This window comes from Gallinula chloropus (assembly GCF_964237585.1).
Source record: "Gallinula chloropus genome assembly, chromosome: 6".
In the NCBI taxonomy this organism is placed as follows: domain Eukaryota; kingdom Metazoa; phylum Chordata; class Aves; order Gruiformes; family Rallidae; genus Gallinula; species Gallinula chloropus.
The window spans coordinates 13,285,412-13,311,557 of NC_140091.1; the positions used below are offsets into that span (position 1 = coordinate 13,285,412).

The following is a 26,146-nucleotide window of genomic DNA, read 5'->3' on the forward strand; positions in this document are numbered from 1 at the left end:
GGGCATGACAATTTAGAGAAAGAGATATGTAGGTGTTCTGGTAGCTCCCTTCACTTGGGTCACTGCAGATGTCCACCTGTTGGTGCAGGATCCAAAGAGGGGATTCAGCAGGAACAGGGCTGACCTGGCACACTTGCTGGTTTTTACACTGCAGGGCATGTATTGTTATCATGTATTGTCCTTGTGAAATACACAAATTTAGGACTGCTGATCAGTCTCTGCCTTCAAGTTTTTTCCAAAGACTTGAAGAGTCTGTAAATTGTTACTGGAAGAAGGCATTTGCCTTTATGGGCTGCTTATATTTTTTGTACTGTACATCCCAGCTTGATCATTGTTAATTAGTGTCATGCTTCTGTGTAGATGACTGTGTTTTACTGTGAGAAGAATTACTTCTCTTACTAATGGCTCTTTGCTGTTACTAAATTCCTGTTCCAGTAGTTGAGCATGAAAGGTCATTTTTCTTCTCTTGCTACATCTCTTCACTACCTTTGTCTTATCTGAAGTGGTTGACTGGCAAAAGTTTCTCTTTTGTAAACAAGCGGATTAAAGAGAAAGGTGTTGGATTAAAGATGACAGTCTGATCCTATGAAAGTCAATGCCAAATCTCCCATAAGCCACAGTGAAAACAATACCAGGAAGAAAAGGGGTCTCTAGGTGTGTAATATCAGTGAGGTTTTAAAGGAAAGTGGAATGCAATATTCTTCATCTCCTCTCTTGTTTGGGGTTACCAGTTTTGTGGTGTAGCACTTCTGATCAGTTACCAAAATACAGCTTTTGTACAGGGAATTTGAAAACGCTTTATTACAAATAAAAAACACAAGAACTCATGCAAAAATGCTCTTGAATAGAGCACTGGCTCTATTCACCTAGACCCAGTATGCATGAAGGTTACCAAATGCATCTAAGTGAGGCTGGGGGAAGGGAAAGAGGCAGGGAGCCCTCTGTCAGTTACCCTTGGGAGAGAGGCTCAGGGGCAGGTGCAAATGTGCTTGCCACAGGGTCTGCACCAGGCACCAGGGCTCAGCCCACTGAGCTTAGACAGACTTACGATGGCTCACTTTCTTCTGAAAGCAATGAAGTGCAGCACACTGAGAATAACTGGGTCTTTTCTAATTTCAAGTGGGTGACAGGCTGCAACTTGAGAGTGAGAGGAGTACCACATATTACTCATGTTTCTGCTCTTGAAAGAAAAGCACTGAGAAATGTTATTCTGTAGCTGTTCAGCTATTTAGTTTTCAATCGTCTTTTGATAGCTCAGTTTTTAGTTAGAAAGAAAAGTATTTTCTTTAATGACAGTTTCCTGACAGCATTTGGGTTCAGCAGTACCTTACCCATGCTAAGGCTTCCCTTGGAAGAGCACGCTGGATGCTATTGCCTGATACAGAGAGTGTACCACGGCTCACTGCACGGCTGATTCGTGTACAAGGTGAAGAGGCATTGTGCCATTGCTGGGGATTTGAAGGTGCCTCCTATTCCCGGTCCCCTGGGGTGGGAGGGAATTGCCTTTCTGCATAGGCCAAGTGAAAGCTAGCAGATTGACACTTTCCCCGTTAAACATAGTCTAACTGTCCTGCTTGTACTTTATTTTAGCTTTATGATGCTATTGCTCTTATATATTTTTCTATATATTACTTTTTTGGAGTATTTGGAATGCTACCTGATATATTATTGTTCCCTGAAGTTTTTGAAGGCATCATTTTCATAGATATACAATAGCAGATGGTAAACCAAAAAAAAAAAAAAAGAAAGAAAGAAAAAGGAAAAGTTCCTATTCATACTTTTAGCTCATGAAGCAACAGCACATCCATTGAAATTTAAATGAAAATGGGGACTGTGTCACACACTATAGCTCTCTGGAAAGCTACAGTGGGAGTCTAGCAGTCCAATTCATTCCTTTGTAGAATGTACTAAGGCTAATGGTCTTGCTGGGAGTAAAATGTATTTTTTGCAGAACGGTTCCAAGAACAGACTTTGCTCTTTACCAGAAAACATAAAAGAAAACAAATGCTTACTGTGTCTTTAGTATGCTAAATATGAAATTCTTTGCACAATGGAATGTTAGCAGTAGCCGTAATCATGTTTTCCTTTCATCACCTAGTGAACATAATTTTAAGAGAGGACTGCTGTAATTATATTTCAGATAAAAGGAAGCAGAAATTCTGGATAATATTATAGTTGGTCTGATTGTTTTGTTGATAGGGAAAAATAAAGAGAGAACCCACATGAATACTTATTTAATGAACAACATATTTATTAAGCAGTGCAGACTGTACATAATGCATTTGACTTTGGATGCAATGCAGTAGGCTTATTTTCTTTCAGCACATTTCTTAATATTTTACTACAGCTATTACGTTCCCTTCTTATCTGTCCAGCTATTCAATTATTTGCATGTATGTCTACAGCACAACACTAAAGCGTTTAGCTTAACTACAGTCACCAGTGCAGGTACAATCAATGTCAGCATCCACAGACTCCACAACATCCTCAGATGCAGATTTCTTATCACTGCTTCTCTGCCATTCCAGCAGGCTTCCAGCAGTATCTGTCAGAAGAGCGAAGCCATTGTTAACTAATATCAAGCAAATTAACACATTTCAAGAAAATACTGTTTTGATGGCTGCCAACTCCCTTATCAAGTAAAGAATGAAAACCTGCCCCCACAACTGACATCTAACTGACTTATTGACTTGGAGCAGGGTTTTCATCCATTATAACTTCCCTAAAACAAAATGAATAACATTTTGTGAAGAACAAAGTCAACAGACTTTGTAAAAAGGCTGTAAAAGTGCTGGAGGTAGCCACTGTCAATATAAGACCACCATATACCAAAGTGCAGCTGCAATCTCTTTTTATGCCAGTGCTGCATATCACTGTGTATTTCAGCTGACTATTTGTCGAAGTTCATTCTGAAGGATAAGCCCTTTGGAGAATTTTCAGAGGTTCATAAACTTCTAATTAAAGTTTCCCATATATTGTGAAATCTGGCAGAGCATTGTCAGTTGCAGTATTAACCTTACCACACTGCTTTATCAACAGCAGCTTGAATAAGCTGTATCCCTTAATGCTGAAATAATCTAAATGGAATAATGATATTCATCCTCCCAATAAATATTCTTAGCTAGTTGGAGGTTTATCATTGCATCTGAAGAATATTAGGACATCCATTTAGATTAAGTTTGTATAATGAGAATGGGTAAAGCTTTCATAATTTTACCTCCATTTGTTTTATCCCTTAGTTGGACAATGCATTTATAACACACCATCTCTCATCACACAGAAATCTGATGACTGCTGTATTCAGGTTGTATCAGTCACTTATCTCCTGAAATGCTAACACTCTCTTTGGCTAAATTACTGTCCAATCTGGAGCACAGGTTTTGCATAATAAACTGGATAATAAATATTTTCCAGAACAGTGCTGGAGATGCTTTTAAAAAACATAGTTTTTTCAAGCTGTGAAATGAGAAATGCTGTAAAAAGTCTGAGTGCTGGTCTTTTATACACATTGATTCCCGTTATGTTTCTTACTCTTGAGCACATTCTGGAACTGATCACATTCATATCCATGTAGGAAATAGTTCCCTCAGCAATCTGGATCTGGCTGAGTAATTATGATCCCTGTGGGTAGGGCTTGAGGCATGTTTGAAATGAAAACCAATATGTGGACTTCAACTTGGACTGATATCTGCCTCAGTCAAGATGCTGAGACTAAAGTCTCACTGATTTGAGGACAATGGGAAATTCTGAATCTCTCTACTTTATCCTTTCTCCACTGGTGACAGTGATGGGGTCCCTCTCTTTTGAAACAGCAGACTATCAGGTCTAAGTTTTCACACAAAGAGCTGAGAAAAGATCTTTGTCCAATGTATGCAAATACATATTCTCAGCTTGAGAAGGATGAGGACTTTGTTTCTGCTGCTTCTCCAAGTCAGTGAACAAAGAAAGAGAAAGAACAGTTTTTAAGGGCTAGCTTTGTATTCCTATTGATCTTTAGCCTCAGGAAAAGCAATCATCTTGCTAAATAACCACAAATGGCATCTTTTTCCTTCCACCCCTTCCTCTCCTTTCACCCCTCCTCCTCCTCCTTCTCAGGATAAATAAATAAAAAAAAGCTCTTGATTAGGAGTGCTGCTAGCAGTCTTCCCAGTCTCTGGTTCAGTAAATGAACCAGAGAAGCCTGCAGTTACTATAAAAGCAGCACTGGCTGCAACCACTAACATAGCTTTTTTTTTTTTCTTTCTGATTTTCCTCTTTTCTCACACATTTTTGTGGAAGATTGAGACAGTTTTATTATAAGCCTAATATTCTGAGGCAGTGAGAGGCTGAGGGTGATGACATTTCAGAGATACAGACTTGGATACACAAAAGAAATCTGTGAAACATGGATATGACAAGATTTTGGAAGGTTCATTTTGTTTTTTTTTTGTTGAGGGTGGCCTTTTGTTTTCATAAAAAGCTGCATCTATTCACATTTCAGGGAACCATCAGAAAACTATTAGCAATCTCTCTGTGCTACTTGTTGAATAGGCTGTTGTAGATGGTTGACTATTATAGAAAGACACTGCTTTTATGGCCTGATTCAGCACATGCAGGTATTGATAACATGAGCAAAGTGCAAAGTTCTATGTAGATGTTTAAAATCAGACATAAAATACTCAATTCCTCTCCAGTATTACCCGACACGAGGCTCTGTTGGCTTCAGTGTGAATCACACAGGATTATCCTAGATTTGGCCAACAATAGTTAACACAGAGTACAGACCACTTCAGGAGATACTCCCTAATGGTAGGTTTCCCTCTAAGATATATATATATGTACTGAGTAATTCATGAAATGGTTTAGGAAGGAATGCACCAGAAATATGTGTAGGTTCCAGGCTGGATTCTCCTCTCATGCTTATATAGCTTCAGTGTGAACCTGTGTTAGAAAATGCATCACATCCATGACAAATTGGTACAAGTGAAAGGAGAAAAAGGCCTGGTATTTTTAACAATCTGGGGCATGAGTGCATGTGCATAAAATACCTTCAATACCAAAGTATTTTTTGGGAACAATCTAGAGAACATTTCAGCAATATTTTTTTTTCTGATGTATTGCACAGTGGCATAGCATGGCAGCCTAATCACAGCAGTCATGTCACACTACTTGACTGGCTTTCAATTGCCTTGCTTGCCCTGGTCTACACAAAATTGCAGGCTGTAATGTGCATAAAAGGACTCTGTGTTGCTTATCTCAACTTTATGGTGATCCTGAAAATGTGAAAAAAAAATATTTATCGATCACTGCTGCCCCTTTTACCACCTGAAATGTTTTTCGCAGACGATGCTACCTGCCATCATCTAAACTAGCTTTTAGCTGGCCAGTACTGTCAGTGGTTATAGCAAATACTAATGGGATTAAAAACAGCAGCTCAGAGAAGAGCCAGAGCAATACAGGTCTGTGCGTGGCTGTACTGTGTTTTGTTCTTTCGAGTGCTCTGACAGAGCTCCTACAGTACGTGACACAGAGAGAGAAAAATATCATACCTTTTGGGAAACAGTGGAAGCCAACCTTAACTGAAGTTTTTTCGATTGGAGTACAGTCTTTCATACATTTCAGTACTGGGTCAACAGAGTAGCACGTAGATTCCTCTCCATCAATAGTAGGATTTCGATTCAGCTTCACATAACTGCGCTGCAGCTTGCACCCTAAGAGGAAAAGGAAAGGTAGTTAAAATTGTAGAAATAAATCCCAATCGATCCTTGCAATAATAAAGGTCCATATTTTCTTTTCAGCTTTTATTAAAACACAGGTGCCTGACAAACCATTTTCACAGTAGCGAGGTTATCGAGATACGATGATAATAAGTTGGGGGATAGAGGAAAGAGTCTGAAAGGGAAGCTATTTTTAAAATCTAATTGCACAATATAACCCAAATGGAATCATGTATACCCAGTTTTTTAGAACTACATAATACACAGAAAATAACCTCTCATGTCTGAAAGCTATTAAGAATAGATACTGCAAGCACAATGGCTACTTCATTGCATTAGGAAAAATGTCAACTGTAGTGAATGGATAAAAAAAAAAGGCAGCATTTATATAATAACATCAAGGATAATTTTTGTATTGGATGATTTTTATAATGCTGCAATTATCTCACTAGAAAGGTATAATGTAACTTAACAGGATCCCAGCTATGACTCTGTTTCCTGACACAGAGATAAGTACAGTTCTGCTGCCACTGAAGTCAAGGAGAAAACAACCATTAACTTCAATAAAGTTATCTCAGGTCCAAGGTAAATGGAGACCTACAGAAAAAAAACTGTATTGATGTTATGGGAGACCATCATTATCCTTCCAGCTGCATGTGGGAAGAAGCTCTTTTACCCCAGAAAATATTTCCCTGAGATGGTACCCTCAGATGGTACAAAACAGAAGTGAAATTTTGTGCACTCTGAAGATGTACATAAACTTAAGATCTGACACTGCATTCATAGCCTGCAACTTGTTTGATTAAATTAAGTCTGCAGACAACCCCTAAAACTGCTTTGATTCAGCAGTAAAAATAACAAAAAAAAATTTTACACTTCGGTGGAAGGAAGATTTGGCCTGATTTTGCCTCTCCAAGAAAAAAAAAATCTACTCAGTGTAAGAAATTATAGTAGTATCAATTATTTAACATTGAACTGCACATGAGACAAAGACTTTTGCTATAGTATATATTCGCTATATTCACAGACAGTGTTTTAAACAGTCAGTGGTTAATGAAGTTAAAATGGATATATATTGCTACTGTCTCTTCTAAGTAAAAGATATCTGCTGCTTTTTTAAAAGTATTTTCTGGATATTGGCAGAGGAAAAGGGAAATCATATTCTCCCCAAGCTTAAATTGTTTTCAGATCTACTCACCACCAGAGCAGGTTTCTTCGAGCAATACCCATGAATGAACAAAAGCAGAACAGCTGTGTGCCAGCTTATGATTTGGCATTAGGAGTTCATTGTGCTTTTCTCTGTCATTATTTCCACAGACTCCACAGGTCTTTCCTCTCATCCATGAAGCAACAGTAACCTATAAAATAGCACATCTTTGTAGCAAATACTGAAGTGTTGGTCTGTTACATTGCCAAAGTAGGAAGCAGAAAGCAAGTAGTAACCTTGAAAGTAAGCACAATACCTTAAGGACCACACCATCAAAAGCCACACTGTTCAGTCCATATGTCGGAGCTTCCACGATAACTGTTCTTCCCTCTTTATAAATTTTAACATCATCTGTGAAAAGATAGTGAATCATAAGGTGCTTTCCTTAATTTCAGGTTAATGGATATACTGAGTAGCAGCACATACACCCTAATGCATCGCATCTTCCTGCCTTCACAGTGGTCAGTTGCTGCTGCAGGGGCTTTTTTGTTGGATCTGTAGCTGCTTTTTTGGTTTTGTTTTGTTTTTTTTTTTTTTTTTTTTTGGTGGAGAGACAAAGCAAAAATAGAAGAAATTATCTCTTTATTTGTAAAAACATTCTATGGCTGTTTCCTACAGTTGGAACTGACTTTTGTATCCAGTCTGCTAAGTCTCAAAATGATAACAGCACTGATGGTGCTCCAGCATATCTGAACCAAAGCATCTAACCATGATTATGACAAGTACTTTTTCTTTTTTTGTAAAAAATCACCAACCTGGACATACCCTATATATAAGAAAGGGCTTCATTTACCTGTCAGCTGTGGTGGGGGAAAGGAAAGAGTTTGCATATACTACAGGAAACAGGAATGTAAGTCAATACAAATCTTAAGAAAGCAAAGTCTACAGTTTTTCTTTCAATTAATCCTACTCATATTTTCTTTACATTGAGATTTTTCTGTGGAATTTATAAAACCTTCTTGAAGCTATTTAGTTTCCAGGTCCTGGAAAGGTGGGTGTCACAGCTTACATTTTTCATACTCTGAAACTCCACTGTCTGATAGAACTCGTTCCTCATTGCATGCCACAAGGAGAGATGAATTTCCAGCAGGGCAGATTGTGATGTTCCTTCAGAGAAATTAAAAAAAAAAAAAAAAAAAGAAGAAACAACTCGTGATTAAATTAAAATGTGAAAAGTAGAGATATTTGTGACAAACACTAGCAGAGAACAAATTTGAATATTTGAATGAATGAATGAGCTGTATTATTTCCAAAGTACAAAATTCGCTGGGATGTTGGGTTTTGAGATTCACCATTTAAAGAAAAGTCAGCATGGGGACTTAATGACCAGGTTATCAGATAATGATGGCTGTGAAAATGAAGACAAGACCAACTAAACCACAAAGTTTCAGATGAGGATTCCTTCTGGAAATCCTTCCTTTTCCCAAATATCTGATTGCTAATCAGTTTTGCTTAGGAGCTAGGCTTCCCTCATCGTCAGACTAAGACCCCGAAACTTTATACCTAATTCCTGAGCCCTCAGGATAAACCACACTTACACTGAGGTTGTATTTATGTGAACCTCTCTTGAGAAAGACTGAGGATCAACCTTTCTTGTAGTAATGACGAATTTTGGGTGTTCTGTACAGTCTTGGGCAACTATCAGGTTGCAGCTTTTGTTGAAAGAATATGTACGGCCCACACGATCGAATGTTTTGAAATCTCCCTCGCTGACTTCACATGTAGCTGCAAAACAAAGTCAGAAAAAAAATGGCAGATGTGACAGTGACATGCGTGCTGCTGCAAAGTATCGAAGGCCACCTCTGTGAGATGAACTCCCCAGGAAGCAGGAAAGAAACTTCAACATCTCCTTGGCAGAAGCTTTCAATGCTGTCAGAGTGTGTAAGGACAGGATAGCACTAAAGAATAACTACCAGATACAGACTACACTAGTATTGGTTTTGATTGCGTTCTAAACATAAAACTCAGGCTAGAGGGACTAAAATGTATCAAATTCTCAAGAAACTAAAAAATAGTATCCCTGATAAAAAGTAGTTCATATTTCCCACAGAAGTTAGTTCTAGGCACCAGCCAGTTAAGAGTCTTCCTTTTTGAAGAAAATAAACTGGGCAGAAAACACATGATCTGCCTTGTACCCAGCATCTGATGCCTCTCAGTGCAGAGATGGCACCTTTTGAGAAGGAGCAAAAGACAACCTCTATGACTTGAAGACAGGAGCAATTTCTGAACCAAATATTTACAGGTTTGACATCTCTTCATTCACCTTCCAACAAACATGTTTCTAAAGTGAAGTAATGAGCTGTAGAGAAAGCCGGATTAGAGATGCTACGCCTTCCTATAACATCACTGCAAGGAAAGACAAGGTCCAGTCATGGAAAACGCCAGATCTACAAACATTGCTTATTCATGAGACAAGCATATAAGTAATATTTACATTGATCTTCTTGTGCTATTTGCAGAGCTATTTCAGGAAGTAAATTCCAGGCAGTGATATCTCGAGTCTTGTAAGTTGGAGATGGGCCTAAGGGCAGAGTGAATGGCATTCGGAGTGCCTGATAGTAAAGTGTTACCTGAAAAAGCAGAAATGAAAATACATTAAGATAAATTGAACCACATTGCTCAAGATATGACTGCAAACAAAAAAAGACTCTTACGTTGAAAAAAAAATCTTGAAGATGCATTTATACAATTGCAGTTGTGCAAGCTTTTGTGAGGAATCTTTGTCTTCTAGTCACACTTCTTGACTTTTTGAGAAACTGTTAAGGATGTTGGAAAGTAACTGACATAGATGAAGTTTAAGTGAGAATTAAGTGACTTAAAAAATAAGGTAACAAGTAATTAAGTCGATGGATATGCCTGGAAGAGTGAATGGCGTACATTACACACTGAAAACTGGCATGATGAACATAGGGGTAAGATTCCTCACTGTAGCTACAAATTATATTTACTAAGAGAATCAAATTAATGCCTAGTGTTTCTACTTCTTCATTATCGTATATTAAAGACCCTACAATCTTGAAGCACCATGGAAGGTTAAAGACACTGTAATTTTGCTGTGTATGAATAGCTAGCTGCTATTAATTTGCCAGAGATCCATAGGGGAAATTTTTCAAAGTGGTGCATAGGGATTTGGTGGACAAGGACCAATTAATCAGTGGGATTCTGCAGATCCAGTCTGCGCAAGCTGCTCTGAGAGTGTAACTAACTGCTCCAGTTTGGTTAAAGCAGAGTTGCATTTGTAGCTGTCATAACTTGCTTGGACCTGTCTCATCAAGCATGGCTGATGAGGGACTTGCGTGTCAACACAGATAGATTCCATATAGAGCAAGGTGTTCTTGAGTCCTCCCTTATCTTCTCTGAGACCATACACATCCCACAGAACTAGTCACTCTAAACGAATAAAGTGTGTGTGCAGAGCACACAGTGCTGTTCTTAGCATGGAAATAAGGTATTTGACTACAGAGTCTGACTTTCAACTTCCTGCTACATAGGTCCAAAGCAGCACAAAATCAAGGCTACTCATATGTGTGTTATAAGACCGATGTAACGCAGATTTCCCTAAAAGGGAATGGTTTGCTTTTTTTCCTTTACATCAAGTATCAGAACATTATTAGTTGAAAATCCATTCATGGTAAGGAAAAGTAAACTAAAAATTGACACATACCCCAGGAGCTTTAATTACTGTATCAATTGTTCGCGGAGATGTTGCAGCTGCCCTTACTATAAATTCATGAGATGGGTTTCTCTGATGTGCTTCTGAGAAGCCCAACACGAGTGCTGCACCAGGAACATATTGCATGAATCTAGAGACAAACAAGATGTGGCAAACTCAGGTACATGAGCAAACCCAGACATGGGTGGATGAAGACTTACTGGCAGTTCTGAATAAACAGTGAAAGAACTGAAAAGTCAATGAAATAATAATTTGTGTCAAATTGAATAGTTACTTTTATCCAGCAGAAAAACATTGGGTTTATTTTGCTCATTTTAACTTGGTATTTTTTTAGATTGAATAGAAGAACGTTCAAAACAAAAAGGCATTTTGAACTGGAGTATCAAATAATTTAATATGGAAAATAAAATAAAGCATGTAAAGTTTTTAAATATTCAGGGCATATCTCTTACTACAAAACATGTGGAGAAAGTAGAACATATTCACAAAATACCTTTGTGCCACTGAACTTGTGTTTTCCATCCAGAACAAATCTCCTAAAACATGTCTGGGATGAAAAATTTCACCCAGTTCTTTCAGTGTTTGTATAAAGCCAACTAGTGTAAAAAAGGCACAATAACAACATTACGTACGCTGTGCTTGTCTTTTTTATCCAGGTTGGAAGGTTTCCCCATTGCACCTTTAGCTGCACGGCCGGCTTCTTTGCCAGCTGGCCTGTGGTAGCTACGGCTGCTATCCTGTAGTCCCGGCACTCCTTGCCCCATCTCAGCCTGGCCTTTACAAACAGGGAAAAAGTCACTCAAATTTCAGAAAGGAATCAGAGAGCCACCCTTGACCATTTCAAAATGCAAGTTTTTCTCCTTTTCCAAGATATTATATTGATCCTTCATGTTACCATGTCTTTCTTTTGCTCTAAATAGGCAAGATTTTGACTACATCTGGAAAAATCTGAGATGTAGTAGGAAAAATGTTAACTAGGCTGTGTAGACCCACATATACAAGTTCCTGCCTCAAAGCAGCCATTTCAATACCAGATTTGTAATAATTTCCTGAGATTTCTTTAGACTTGGTAACTTCGTAATCAATATGGTTTTGTTTTTGTTTTTGTTTTTTTCTAGAAGACTGCACCATAATCCCTTGATTTAACCCCCCACACACTTTTTTCAGCACTGAAACATTTCTTAATTGCAGCTGTGAAAAGCAGAGGTTTGTAAATTGTTATTCAAACATCTCTTGCATTAAAAGGCACATAGGAAGTGCAGGACAGGCAGATGAGAAAGACAGACCTGTTCATTTATGATGATGTCTCAGACATCAACTCGTTACCCACCTTTACTTTTTCTATCTTTTCATATAAATCCTAAGAACTATGACGTTTCAAATGCTTTTGAGTTATGAGTCTTCTGAAATGAGTTATATAGAGAAAAACAGCTAGATTCATACACAAGAAAACTCATGGCAGCGCAAATAATAAATAGGTAGTAATGAAGCAGTCAAATTTTTAAACATTTCTTATATTTCTACTGGTCATATTTTGATGTATTTTGAAATTCTTTCAAAAGAAAGGTGAAAGAGAGGAACATTTCCTGAAATTACCCAAACTTTGTGAAACATTTCAAAACCTGTATGTTTTTCCCGTTTGTTTCTCCTAATCTGCAGGTGCTCTGTGCTTATTTAAAAAACTCTGGGCTTCTTAGATGTCTCTCTGGGCAAAGCTGTCTGTGTGCTTACCTGTGCTTTCAGAGGCAGTATTACAGCATCAGCACACGCTTTCCAATTGGTTTCAGCCAGCTGAACCACAACTAGTTGCACATCAACTTTGGCAGCATCAGAACGAACATATGTTGTAGCTTGATAACCTTGATTTCTGTTGTCACTCCTTACTGCCTGTGCCACAATCGTAATGCCAGGTGGAATTACGTCTCCCAGGAAGTTGCGCTGAAAAACAACCCCCAACCATCTGTGCTTAAGTACTTCTGTGTATTCACTGGAGAGCCAGAGTTTGTGCGCTGATAGCAGGAAGCAGCTCTTGTCCTTCACCACTTTCGCTTGCGGTACGGAATTCTATATCCCCAATATTTAAGAATAATTCTGGTTGGAATCTTGATTGTTTCCCTACCGCCAGGAATTTTCAAAGACATTTATTGTTTATATTCAAGACTCTTCCAAACTATCTTTACACACTTAGTAAGACTTTGTGTATTATTTTAATATTTCAACTAGCTGCCTATAGTACGTACTAGATATCTTTGTAGCAGTGTACACATTCACGCCACATTTTACTATATGACAGCTCCTTTAAGCCAATTGATTATTCTGAAATCTTTCTCACTAGCAGAGTTCCCATAGACATTGCCTGCATTTGCAGAGCTATTTGTCTATTATTATGTAGATACCTTTACTTAGTACAATTATAGAATACTAAGTGTGTAATAAAGAAAAATATGATCTGTGCTTAATGGGATTTTACATTTACCAGCCAGTAATGACCATGGAGAGTCTGATCTTAGTTACACTCTGTGTGCACTCGTGACCTTAGGTCTATGTCTAAAAATAACTAGGCAGACTTAAGTTAAAAAAAATACTAAATCTTTAAATAAAACCTATTTCCTCCCCATTTTTACCTTAATGCAATTAATTTTGCACTTTCAGTTTTCATAGAAAAAAGAAAATTCTTTCCTATTTATTGTACAACCTCATTCCCTTCAATTTTTATAATTTTTAAATCCAGGATTTCACAGACTGCAAACACCTTTAGAAACAAAGGAAAATAGAACTAAGAAAAGTATCTCAATGGACTGTGACTTCCCATTACAAAGTTGCCTTGCAGAATACTTCCTGAGCCTAAGCCCCTCAAAGTGCCACCACATCTATGGCTCCTGCTCAGCAAAGCCTGGCTGCTCATTTGTAAGGCATAGGTAGTAGTACCTCCCGTGTCAGGCTGGAATCACGGCTGTGGTGAGCACTGACTCCTCTGCTCACGTGGCTCCTCCTTGAACTGTGGCCAGTGTTTTCTCTGTGGTGGTGATGGTGGTGGTGACTGCTCGTGCTGCTGCTGCTGCTGCTGTTGCTGTGGCTGCTTCCTGACTCAGAGGAAGATGATGATGAACTGCTTGACATCTTTTGATCTGGATGCTATGAAACAAAAATAGGTTGAAAAGCTATGGCATGGCCTCTGCTTTTTCAGTGCAGACATCAAAATCAGAGCTGCCAGCCTCCCTCTGGAGGTATCAGACAGATTTGACATATCTAGAATGTTATTTTTATTATCATAGTGCAGACATGAAGTATGTTGGGTAGGACTATGCCTTGGATCTACCCGGATCCCTTTGCTGATAGCAAGGCTGCGTAGATAGTGATTGAAAATGCAACATCACCTTATCCAGGTCTAACATTGTGGGAAATAAAAACTGACACTTAAAAAGTGGTCAAACATATCTGTATTCTTTAGAAATAGAGGTTAGAATTTAATTAAAAACACTGTAAATCATCTTCCTCTTTCATAAGCAGGATACATGATTTTACAGGTAACACTTAAAAACCCCACTATATTATTGTCCTTTCAACCCCCAAATTTGAGGATTTCCAAGTCCTGCAACAACAGAAAGATGTAGTGTAATCGTATTTCAGTAATAAATATATTTTGTTTTGGCCATGATCAATGTTGATATTGATCAGTATGGAATGCCCAAATGAAACAAAGCCCTTTAGCAATATGCCTACTGATACCACTTGTAGCCACCATGGAAATGTGCTGTTGAATTAGGGACCTACCCAGTGGATGTGCCCAGACCTGAAACGGAGCCGATATACTTTTGGAAGGTGATACTCCTGCAAAATTCCAAAAGAAGTTATTACCCACAGCCCAGTAAGGATCACCTCCTAGCAGAAGTCAAGGCAATAGTAAATTTTACCCCTTCTGTAGAAACGTCGTAACTAATATGACTGTTAAATTGGGACTTGGCTTGTTTTGGCTCAGCTTGTCTGTCGTATTTGCTGCGGCGAGGGGAAACACCAATGCTTTCGCTGCTGCTGGTGGTACCGCTGCTGGTGCTTCTGCTGCTACTGCTGCTACTCTGTGTTTTACGCTTCTGCTCACGGACACTTCTCTCCCCTTCAGCAGCGCTGGCACGTGGAAATGATGTGGTCTTGGACTGCTTCTTAGCCTTATGCTTTATACCAGATGCTTTACTACTGCTGCTGCTTGTGCTGCTACTGCTGCTGCCTTTGCTGTTGCTACTACTGCCCTTGCTGCTGCCTTTGCTGCTGTGACTACTGTCCTTGCTGCTGCCTTTGCTGCTGCTACTACTGCCCTTGCTGCTGTGGCTACTCTCCTTGCTGCTGCCTTTGCTACTGCTGCTATTGCCCTTGCTGCTGTTACTACTGCTGCTACTACTGCTACTGCCCTTGCTGCTGCTACTACTGCTGCTACTACTGCTACTGCCCTTGCTGCTGCTACTACTGCTTTTGCTACTGCTACTATTGCTTTTGCTACTACTGCTACTGCTTTTGCTACTGCTGCTACTACTGCTTTTGCTACTACTGCTACTGCTTTTGCTACTGCTTTTGCTACTACTGCTACTACTGCTTTTGCTACTGCTACTGCTGCTGCTACTACTGCTACTGCTGCTGCTACTACTGCTACTGCTGCTGCTACTACTGCTACTGCTGCTGCTACTACTGCTACTGCTGCTGCTACTACTGCTACTGCTGCTGCTACTGCCATCGCTACTGCTGCTGCTGTCTCCAAAGGGGTAGAATTTCTTTCCTTTAGCTTTAGACTCTCCTGTCTTCAGATTTATCTGGGTGCCTCCCTGTGAGGCTCTGTTGTCAGAATCGCTGCTGGAAGGGCTGCTTGTTGTACTTTCGGCACTTCCACTGGCGCTGCTGGCACTGGACGATGAACTTCTGGATTTTCTTGTACCCTAGTCAATGGTACCATTGGAAAAACAAAATTATTTTTCTGTGTTCCTGCAGAAGACCAGAATTAAATCAGATAGAGAGCTATGAATCTCTGCTGCCTTAGAAGACAAGCTGTACTCCTGATATCATTCTTGCAATACATTACAGTAACAAAAATCCATAATAATGTGTTAAAACCACACATAAGTAGAACAATACCCCAAACTCTTTTGTGATAATGAACATGGGTAGAAATTGTTGATCATACAATTGCATGTAACTACTGTTGGTAATGACAGTGCAATAGCTGTGACTGTCTCAGGGCAAGTTGTGTAGGTAGGTGTCATATTTTTTTGCTATAGTTACAGTAGCTGGAAAGAACAGACTACCTTTTGGGCACACAACAGCTATTTTGTGTCTTACAAGAGCTTTTCAGAAAAGCCTACAAAACCAATCCGCTCTTTCTAATGTCCTTCACCTGCAGAAGGAGAGATGAATGCAAACAAAACAGCACAGAAAGACTGGTGTACCCCAAAGCCTGTCTTTATCTTTCAGTTTTTGTACACTACCTAAACAAAGGAGGCTACTTACTAAAAGAAATAAAAATAACTAAGCTCTCTGTAATGCCTCCCACAAATCTAGAAGTAGATTTTTACAGCAGTACCTGGTAATCAGTATCATCAAGGATTTTCTTCACTCTTTTAATTGCTGCTTTGCGAGAAGATACTTGTGCCTCTGGATCTTCAAACGTTACTAAACGTATCATTTTTGTCGGAGCTTGGTCTCCTGCTTGAATTGTGACTTGTATTTTTTCAATAGGTGCATCTGAGTAAACTGAAATTACACCACAATATTACTTTTAATATTAGCAACTGGATAATAGAATAAGCTATTTTTTGGTATAATACATTTAATTATTCTTCCCCAAATGAAAATATAGATGCTCATTCATTATATTTGGCATTGAGCAACTTTGTTAAAAAGTTTCTCTAATAGCTAAAGCATATAGACAATAGATTCTTTTTGAGGCAATAAACAGAATGATCAACAGATTTAACTCAAGTGAATTGGATTGTTTAACTAGATAAAACTATGGGGTAGTGAATTAGGCATCAGAGAGGAATTGAGGCTCAACTCTTGAATTGTAAAGAATGGCCCAACAGTTAGGCCATTAGTTTGATACTTAGGAGACCTAGATTTGGTGGCCTGCTGTGCTTTTACTTCTTATGATCATGGATTAAGACATTAAGGACTAGATCCTGGCAGGGTTAATCCATAATTCCCTTTAAGAGTCTGGGTTTTTAAGAGTGTAGCTACAGGACACTGCATCAGATCTGTTGCCCATGTCCAATTGCTCTGTGCTTGCATCCCAAATCCAATGATTCAGGATGCATCAGACACGCTCTGCAGGCACAGATCAGCTCTGCTTGATGCTGGCCATGCTGAGTGGTGTTGCTGGGAGAGCTGGGAAATCGCTGCTCGGACGAGTAGGGGAGAAATGGAACCGTGCTACAAGCATAGACTGTTCCCTATACGGGAAGGGTTGGTAGGTCTAATGGTCATTTTAGTGGTGCTTAAGATACAAAAGATACACATGTACATATCCAAACACGTATGTCTATATACATACACCCCCTACCCACCCACCTTCTATTTTTTTTGTGCACTGTTATTATTTACCTGGCTTGAAGCTCATTCTAAGGGCATGCTCTCCAACTAGGTAATAAAGAGGCACGTTTTTGATAAATGCTGCATGTATACTTTTCTTCTCAATGCACACTTGAAACCCAAATGTACTTGCATTGTAGCACATGGATTGGACAAATGGTTCTTTTTGGGAAGAAGAGTGTCCAAAGGAAAAGGAATTTCCTGATGAAACATCTTCTGCAGACTGTCTGTCCTATTAGATAGTACACATGTCAAGTTAAATTGGACAACGGTAAGAGGAACACTTGCATGTTTCAAGTCCTGTTTTTGTAATAGTTACATGTGTTCTGCAGGAGGAGATAACCAGATTATTTGAGATAGCAAGGCTGTGAAACAGGACAACTTGGTTTTCAGTTGGACAAAATTATCAACTGAATGGCTTGATTAGGCTATCTCATGTGAGAAGAGCTTCGGGCTATAAGAATGGAAAATTATATCACAAATTAATACTAAATATTTAATTTTGTTTTCTTGGAGCATTAGACACTGTTAACAGGTTCTTGATAAATGTGCGTGTGCTCTAGACTGGCTGGAGCTCTTTCCTTTGATTTACGATTGGGTCAAGCAACAGAACCTTCATCTATGTCCACAAAAATTCTGTTTCTGTTAAGGTCTGACAGAATGTGAGACTCTATCTATCTACTAAATGGCCACAGCCTATCAGATGGTAGAAATTTACACTCAAAACTATGTAATTTACATGTGCTAAGCAATGCTTGCAGAAGAACAAATTAAAATTAATTAAAATTAGAATCAAATCCATGAAATGAAAACTATGATTTCCTGGAGCAACGAAGCAAATAGCTAAAGACACATAATCATAAGCTTTCATTTCACATGTAATAAAGGTTCACAATTAATTTTTTACTCAGTTTTTCATGTCTCACAAGATTACAAACGTGTATGAACCGCACTAAGAAAACTGGAATTTTGAAGCTAGTTATAAGTTCCTTTGGAAAGAAAATATGATACTGGGAAATGCTCCAGTTAGTGCCATTTTTTTTAGTTGTTGTTCATTTAAGAGTAACTGCAGAGTGCTGAGTTTTCAGGAAAGGCAGCACAAAAGCACAAAGCAGAAGAACTTTGCTTGCTCCGGGATATTGGAAACTGCTCTCACTGACATGTTTGCCTATTGACTTCTTCATAGGAAAGTGCTGTACTCATCCTCTATTCATCTCTTATTTTATCTGAAAACCCTTCAGAGTTGCAGGACAACAATGAAACCGGAACAGGACAGTGTAATCCTTACCTCTGTTAGTCTTTCACTGAATGAATCGTCACAGTGATGCCTTCACAACACTGCCCATCATAGAAACCCTGTACTGCCTTTTATGAAAAACTGTAGCACAGGAAGTCATTTGACTTCATGCACAAACTGCCATCTACCCTTGAATTAGGATGCTCATAAGCATTATATTTGGCTCTACAAGTTCAACGATGCAGCGTCTCGTGGAGCATTTGTGATTGCTTCAGGAAAGCGATGCTGGCATAATTGTCACAAAGCATTTTAAATACTGTGAGCCTATCCTGTAGATGGCAGTGTAAAATTAATTACCAAAGAAAATGCTTTGGCTTTTGAAAAACTGTTGCAGGTCTGATGTATTACACTCCAGATTTTAAAATAATGTTACTACAGGGCTATTTGTGTTATTAGATTGAACCTGACTTACTTTGAGTGAAGCAGCATTGGTCAGAGATGAATTGTACATTTTCCTATGGAGAAAAGAAATGGTCTCCCACTGATTAAAAGCCCAAAAAGAATAGTCAGACACTACATCATTTACCCTGATGTTATCAGTCTCGCCTGATGCAGAATCTGAATCGAAGGACATCTTCATTATGTCAGGCACTGCTTCAGGTAGAAGAACTGGAGTCATCTTACTAGCAGCCAAATCCCCAATATTTCGTGTAACAGCAAATGTCTTGGACCTGCGGAATAAACATTAGAGGATAGTATTGATAAAGCACTGCTGAGGAAAAGACCTGAATAATGCCTGGTAGCATGTACTCAGCAACAAATATCATTCTTTGCAAATCACTTTATTGATATTTACAGCATCTTTCCTGTTAGTTGGATTTTCAAGGACTGCTAAGAGTGAATAAAGACACGGACCAATCTCAGGGGCAGATAACTCAGGCTTTTAGAATCACATATTCAGGTTAAAAGCATTGCAGCTGATGGGATCTCTGTATGCTTAACACCTTGAAGACCAGCCTACTTACCCAGAAGCCTGGCTCTGGATTACATTTTTAAATTTTTGAGTATCCTATTTTATCTTCTGGACTTTTAAATCTTTAAACTCATTTTTTGTGTGTTCACTGCTAAACTTAGTTCTTATTTCCTTTGACATTATATTTTGGAAAAATACTGCCATAACTTCAAAAAACAACCTGGGGACTGGCGTTTATGGAATGTTGCTTCCTGTGCAACTTTTGTTAAAGTAGAGTTATAGAAAGGAGCCTGAAAGCATCAAATTAAGTGCATCCAGCTTGCCTTAAACTCTGGTGCTCATGGCTTGTCAAGACATCACAGCGAGATGTGTAGGAAGGGTAAGACCCTATTTATATAGGTACATTGTCTCCAGTGTGTCGAAGAATCAGGATCCAGGATGAGTGATACAAGGTGTGGCATGAGACTGAGACTCTCATGGATAAATATCCTGACCCCTCCTGGTTCCATACCCCACATTCTTCATGGAAGTTTTTACAGCAGTGTGATAACTATGAGTTTTGTTTTGGGTCAGCGAAACATCTTGAATACTGAACAGTTTTGAAAGAGGAAAACCTATTTCCCTCAGCTATCAAGATTGTGCTATCTCTACCTTATTAGCCATTTATCTGTGCTGATATCCAGCTCAAAATTCCCTACGTGCTGTTTCTCAAGTAGGAAGTTGATCCGCTTGCCCTGGGGCTTTTGTGGTCTGCCAATGGAGGTGGCCTTTGTGACAGTGAATGGAAAGATGGCCTGCAAAATGGTCTGTACTTTAATATGGTCCACACTGTAGTAGCCTAAGCAATTCCAATCTAACCTATTTGAAAGATGAATTTGTATTCATTTGATAGCCCTCTTTTCCTCTTGAAGGCTCCTACCGTGCTGTGTGCACTGTAAAGCACACAATTGCACTTCATGTGGAACACCTCAATAAAACGTGTGTCACCTGTGGGCTTTGTTTTCTTTTCCATCTCTCTCTTTTTTTAGATAAGGACATGACAGCAACGCTCCACGCTGGGTGATAGGAGAACCTTGAAGAATGGAATCTGAAATAAAATATTCTCCCTAACAAGCTGAGGGGATAAAAGAAAATACAAATCAACTTGCATTTCAGATGGCTCATCTGGGTAAAGGGACAAAAAGGGAAATGGCTTTTATTTTAATCCCATTCAATAATTCAAATGACCACTGAACTGCAGGCTGGGTCTCCAAGCAGAAAGCCCTGGGGTTTCTTTTCCAATTTTTTTTTAGTATTTTTTATGCCAATAGTCTACTCCTGCCACCTAATGAAAGTGGAGGATCGATTCCTCCCTGTTGAGCACAGAGAGCCGACAAATGTAGCTGCATCACAGGTGACACATGTCAATGTCTGCAGAATCACACGGCACAGTAAAAATAGGCTACAAGAGCCAGCTCCGGTGCTTTAACAAGAAAAACAGTCACAAAGAAGGCCTAAAGCTATGGTATGAAAGAATCTGTTCTCTCTGATCCCACACAAGGGAAAAAAAATAAAAGGGAGATTTTCCAATATGTATTAGTGTATTTTTTGGATGAGAGAAGAAGCTGTGCTATAGTGCAAGCCAAATTCTCTGCAGTGGTAAGGGATAAGCAATTCAGCTGTGTTGGGCCCACTGATGTGTCAGTGAGTGTGGCCTTGCATACATCCCTAATATGGGGACAGAAGAGCCCAGTGTCTTTTTAAAACAAAGAAAATCAACAAAACCCCCTATTTTCCCAGGTTTTAAAGCACAGTGTGACATTGTATCTAAATAAATGGGAAGCAAGAGACAATCCTCCAACCAGATCTTTAGCACTGTTTCTGCTGTGATGGAACAAAGATTTCTGCCTTTCTTTTCCTACACATGATCCTTCTGACCTTGGTGCAAAGGTGTTCCAAAACCAGAGATAGGAATCCCAGTCATTTCCCTTCTCTGTCCCAGACACACCGCGCTGCCTTGCGAACTCACAGCATATGTTGGCTCTTCTGTGGTTTCCATTCTACGTGCTGTATACATGTTGTATGCAGTGTTGTAATTTCATAATTCATCTTATTTATAAGATGCCCATATGAAGCGATTTCTGCTCATCTTACAGTTAAAACTAGCAAAAAAAAGCCCTGTGATAGAAGCTCTATTCAAGATTATGTATATGCTTCAGTAGTCTGTCATTATGAATATGTGATATATTTGCAAAGTGCATTCTCTGGCAACTCTCCATATTTATACTTTAATCACAGGGCTCTAATTTTTCCCTGAAATATATTTGATTTTTACTTCTTCCTGTAAATTTCATTTAAAAGTATGTTTAAGTAGCCATCTGTAGTATACCAAATAATTATGTCACAAGAGTCTTAAAAATAACTATTATTTTTAATTAAATTTAACTTTGATAGGATTGAATTGAAACACATGCTATATAGTCTTTCCATGGTATGATTAATTATTTTGCTCTGATTTTTGCTATAAAGAAAGCAGAGACCATAATGTGCTGATTTGTCTTGGGAATGCAATCTCTCTATCACCAAAGTTTTCCTTTTTCTTTTTTTTTTTTTCTTGTTGGAGTCTGCAATTGCTCACCTGAGTTTCTCTTTGACTCCTGAAAATTTATATAAATCCCACTGCTGTGACAGGTTATAACCTGTACAGTGTGTAGGATATAACTGAACTTAATGCTATTGAAGACTGTTTGCTTCCTGCGTCTGGATGTGAGAGATGAAGAGAAAAATAATATCACATCCTGACTGGCTTTAATGACATGGTACTATAGAAAGTAACCCACTGACCATCATGACAAAGTGCCCAATACTAAAATGTTTCGAACAGAGCTCCCAAACAAATGAAAGAGTGATAGCTTTCTAGAACCATTTCTTTAAATGGGGAATTTAAAGCTAACAAGGGAAAGTGTCAGAATATTTCTAAAATATTGATTTCAATGGATTCTTTATACTTTGGTGGATCTATGCAAAAGGAAGAGAAAGTTTATGTTAGACGAAAGTTTTGGACTCATTCTATACAGAATATATATGTATCCTTTCTCTCTCTCTCATGCCTGCTTGTTTCTCTTCATACCTTTAAGATTTTAGTTTGCTTGGTCTTTGACCTCCTCAGTGATGTGGTTCAATGTTACATTCTCTAGTTATTGCTTTGCCTTCACTTGTACTCATTGCTCTTTCATGGCTCTGTGTGCTTTCCACTGACCATTTGTTTTGTAACAGTGAACGGGAATGCTTTTTGGAGAAAAATTGATGGTGCTTAAAGTTAGCTAGTGAGTATTAGCTTTCTCATATACTTGGCATTGTAGAGCTATTTCCGACTGACTACTTCACTTTATAAATGATAATGCTGCAGGGTCTAGAGCAGGGCTTGGGCTGGAACTCATGGACTCTTCCACTATAATCCCTTGCCTCTGATACCAACTTGCTTTATGCTTTCTGGGAATGCATTTAACCCTTTTTATGTCTGATTTGATTTCCTCTTAAGTCATATAAGGAAAATATTTTTTATTTTGCTTTGCAGGGAAGATCCTTCTGCTAACATTTGTAGCTCCAACTGAGGCTCTAAACTCCATATCACCGTCCAATATTCTCATTTCAGTTTAGCATCTTTATTGAGTTTGTTAATATCCACCTCACCCTTTCCAACTGTGAGAGCAGGTGCCTGCTGTCCCTGATGACCTTGGGAGCAGACTGTCCTGGTCTTCACAAGAAAGCGAATAAAACTTTTAGGCTGTGGTGCCCCAGTGTCTTACATGCAGTTAACCGGTGCTCTGTGGAGAGCCTGATTACAGTCACATTGATGGAATGGAGGAATTGGCTTAGGGAAAAGGATGTGATGTCAAATGCCAACTAGGATGGTCTGTGACCATTGAAGGGCGAGGGAGAATAATGATTAGCTTAACTGGTGGTTAAACTGAGGAGACCTGCAGAGCTTCTCTGGGCCAGTAGCCATGAACGCTAATTGCAGCTGGATCAAGCAACCAAGCTCTTTTGTTACTGCTGTATTCCTAGAGCAGAAACTTGTTAACATTTCTGTGGATTGTATAATAGCTGATTTCTGTTGTTAGAGATGCTTTCTTCTTCGTGATGAATTTTCAGCTTGACTTTCTCAGTATTTTTTCATGTGTGTGCGTGTATGTGAAGGCTTTCTAAGCTTTGGTCTACTGCTTTGATTCCTTGGACATACTCTTTCTGTTTCCTCCCTCTCTTTGTGCTTGTATTTCCATCTGTTTTCATTTGTTTGGCATCTGGCTACAACAGTTTTCCAGAGTGTATTATAATTGCATGCACTGATAATAAATCAAGTAGACCTAACAGGCAAGAAAACCAAATGGCAGCCACAGGGAAACAAGGTAAAAACATGAGAAACACCAAATCCTCTAGGCTTCAAGGCATCAAATGCAAATATATATACGAGTTATTGTTTGTAACTGGTAGGATTCAACTGGTTTATATCTTACCTAGTGTCTCTGGTCCAAATATTGGGATAGAAATTTTATACTGTTTATGTTTCACATAGCTTATGGGTCTTAAAAACTAAGAAATGGAAGTAACACATATTTTCAAACAAAGATTTGGTACATAACACTTCATTTAAAATAAACAAACTATGCCAATCATTGCCAGTTATCCAAGCTATCAGTCAAAGACAGGGTCCCTAAACAAATGTTCTGGTTTATTTGTAGAGACTGCATTGCTACATAGAAAGGTGTCTTACCTTACAGTAATTACGTTAGTCTCTTCTTTACATGGTGGAATTTCAATTTTGATATTTTTTTCCTTCATCTGGACAGTGGCAACAACATTCACAGGTACATGAGCATTCACTTTGGTCTGTGATTCCAGCAATGCCTGGATCAAATGTGTGTTGATCCCCATGACAAAAGTCATCTCCTTAGCCATGCTGAAGAGGTAGAATGAGGGTAAAATTACGTTCAGATGGCAAACAGTTGTTGAATTTTAATGGCTTCTGTCACTTGGAAATACAATTCTTTTACTTTGTACTAATATTTACCTTAGACTTGTTTTGGATCGCAGCCTAATGTTGGCATTTAGTAACTCAGTCAGTCTGAAATCCGACTTCGGTGAAGGTGTAATCTGTGCTTGAGCTATTACAATATGAAAAGAAAGTGTTAAAAATCACCCCCCAGTCCTGACAAGCATGTTTGTATTGGTCAAGTCTTGAAGTACATTACCATTTCCTGCCACTTTTGTGATAGAAGAGTAATAGAAGCTGGTCTCAGCTGGGAACCCAGTGCAGGTGGGCACGATATGACGGATCTCAGAGGACAGCAAAGACTTGGTCCACTGCCTCCCTACACCACTTTGAAGGCTACTGATTATTCTCCTTATCGAAGGTATTTTTTCATCAGGTCCATACCATGCCTGCAATTACAGAGTTCAACTTGTCTAAATAAGCAGAACTTCAATATCATGATCCGTGTCATTAACTGTGCCTCAGGGGAAAGTCTGCCAGCAATGATTATAGCTAATCCTGATCAAAGCTTGACCTTATTTGCCTTGATTAATACTAAAGACAAAAACCCTCTTGAATTAAAAGGGAGGGAATGTGTGAAAGAAACAGTATGTTAAAGCCTTTGATGCTTGGGTGGTGGTGTTTTTGAAATGATACCTGCAATGCATTTTGGATGGCATTTTTATCAAGTCCCCCAAAGAACAACTCTTGGCCAAACATCTTCAGGTAGCCTGATGCAAAAGGTTTGTCACTGGAGAACGCCTTCCAGTCAGAGAGCTGCATGAGAAGAGGAAGAATGGGTGATTCATTTGGGGAAACTATGCCTTTGCAATTTCTTTTCCCCAAGAATTTACCTTTTTCAGGATTTCCTTGAAGTTGTAGTCAGTCTCCCAGTCCCTGTCAGAAGAGTAACGTTTAGCAAACATCTCCTGAACTCCTTCAACTGTTATTCCCACCTGCCGGAAGAAGTAAAGTGCAAACGCCAGTTGAATGATAGTTGTATGAAGGGGTGAGAGGGAAAACTGCAGGTAGTCCAATTACCTCTAAGGGATCAGCTACTCTTCCAAGGAAATGTGTCCGCAGCTTGGACATTGCCACCGTTGGAATTAAGCTTCCTGCACTATTCAATACCAAATATTTAGCTGCCAGTCCACTCATAAGGACCTCTGAAGGGAAACAGGCAGTAAACCACAGCACAGTTAGTTTGTAAAGCCACAGTCCACAGATTGTATCAATTTACTAATTACATAACTCACCTGACACAGCGTAATAGGAGAAAGGCCAGAAAACTCGGCTATAAAACCAATGTTATCAAACAGTAATGAACAGAATTGTCTGCATTTTTGAACTATTAATGAGAAAAATCACAAGCCTGTTGCTCATTGCATGGTAGTAAAGCCCTTGTTCCAATTGTTTCTGCTAGATCATTTACATCCAGTCAGATTCTTTAACATCAGTTTATGAAATGCTTTTATGAGACACCATTTAGGGCTACTTGACAAAAGGGAATCAGAAATGAAAACAAATTTGTCATCATTTTCTAATAGTTTAGGGAAAGCAATATAGTTGTCCTGTAAGAACAAACGGCGAGGTGCAGATTTGTCTCTCAAGTGACTCGGGGCAATTTAATACATCTAGTTCCAAGTGCTGTAACTCCTTACATGATATACACTAACTGTTAAGTAATTGTTAACTATTGAGTGAACCTTGAGCAAACATTGTGTCTCTTTATTTTCTCTACTTTAGATTTATCACTTATTCTCAGATACAAATAATCAG

At 38.9% G+C, this 26,146-nt stretch overlaps 1 protein-coding gene across 1 annotated transcript in view; it reads right to left on the minus strand.

Annotated features, from left to right (window-relative positions):
- Positions 1-2,311: 2,311 nt before the first annotated feature.
- Positions 2,312-26,146, minus strand: part of LOC311193434 (vitellogenin-1-like) — a gene marked incomplete at its 5' end in the record, with an annotated part of 42,786 nt that continues 18,951 nt past the window's right edge. The window contains 23 exons of the mRNA XM_084266265.1: positions 2,312-2,545; positions 5,529-5,690; positions 6,895-7,054; positions 7,160-7,254; positions 7,913-8,010; positions 8,442-8,628; positions 9,338-9,473; positions 10,568-10,706; positions 11,209-11,351; positions 12,308-12,514; positions 13,505-13,711; positions 14,351-14,407; positions 14,491-14,834; positions 14,997-15,501; positions 16,143-16,312; positions 17,159-17,378; positions 18,970-19,114; positions 24,110-24,295; positions 24,407-24,500; positions 24,588-24,777; positions 25,025-25,144; positions 25,222-25,323; positions 25,409-25,533. Of these exons, the coding sequence (XP_084122391.1) occupies positions 2,427-2,545; positions 5,529-5,690; positions 6,895-7,054; positions 7,160-7,254; positions 7,913-8,010; positions 8,442-8,628; positions 9,338-9,473; positions 10,568-10,706; positions 11,209-11,351; positions 12,308-12,514; positions 13,505-13,711; positions 14,351-14,407; positions 14,491-14,834; positions 14,997-15,501; positions 16,143-16,312; positions 17,159-17,378; positions 18,970-19,114; positions 24,110-24,295; positions 24,407-24,500; positions 24,588-24,777; positions 25,025-25,144; positions 25,222-25,323; positions 25,409-25,533 (3,911 nt within the window). The 3' untranslated portion in view covers positions 2,312-2,426. The remainder of the gene's footprint in view (positions 2,546-5,528; positions 5,691-6,894; positions 7,055-7,159; positions 7,255-7,912; positions 8,011-8,441; positions 8,629-9,337; positions 9,474-10,567; positions 10,707-11,208; positions 11,352-12,307; positions 12,515-13,504; positions 13,712-14,350; positions 14,408-14,490; positions 14,835-14,996; positions 15,502-16,142; positions 16,313-17,158; positions 17,379-18,969; positions 19,115-24,109; positions 24,296-24,406; positions 24,501-24,587; positions 24,778-25,024; positions 25,145-25,221; positions 25,324-25,408; positions 25,534-26,146) is intronic.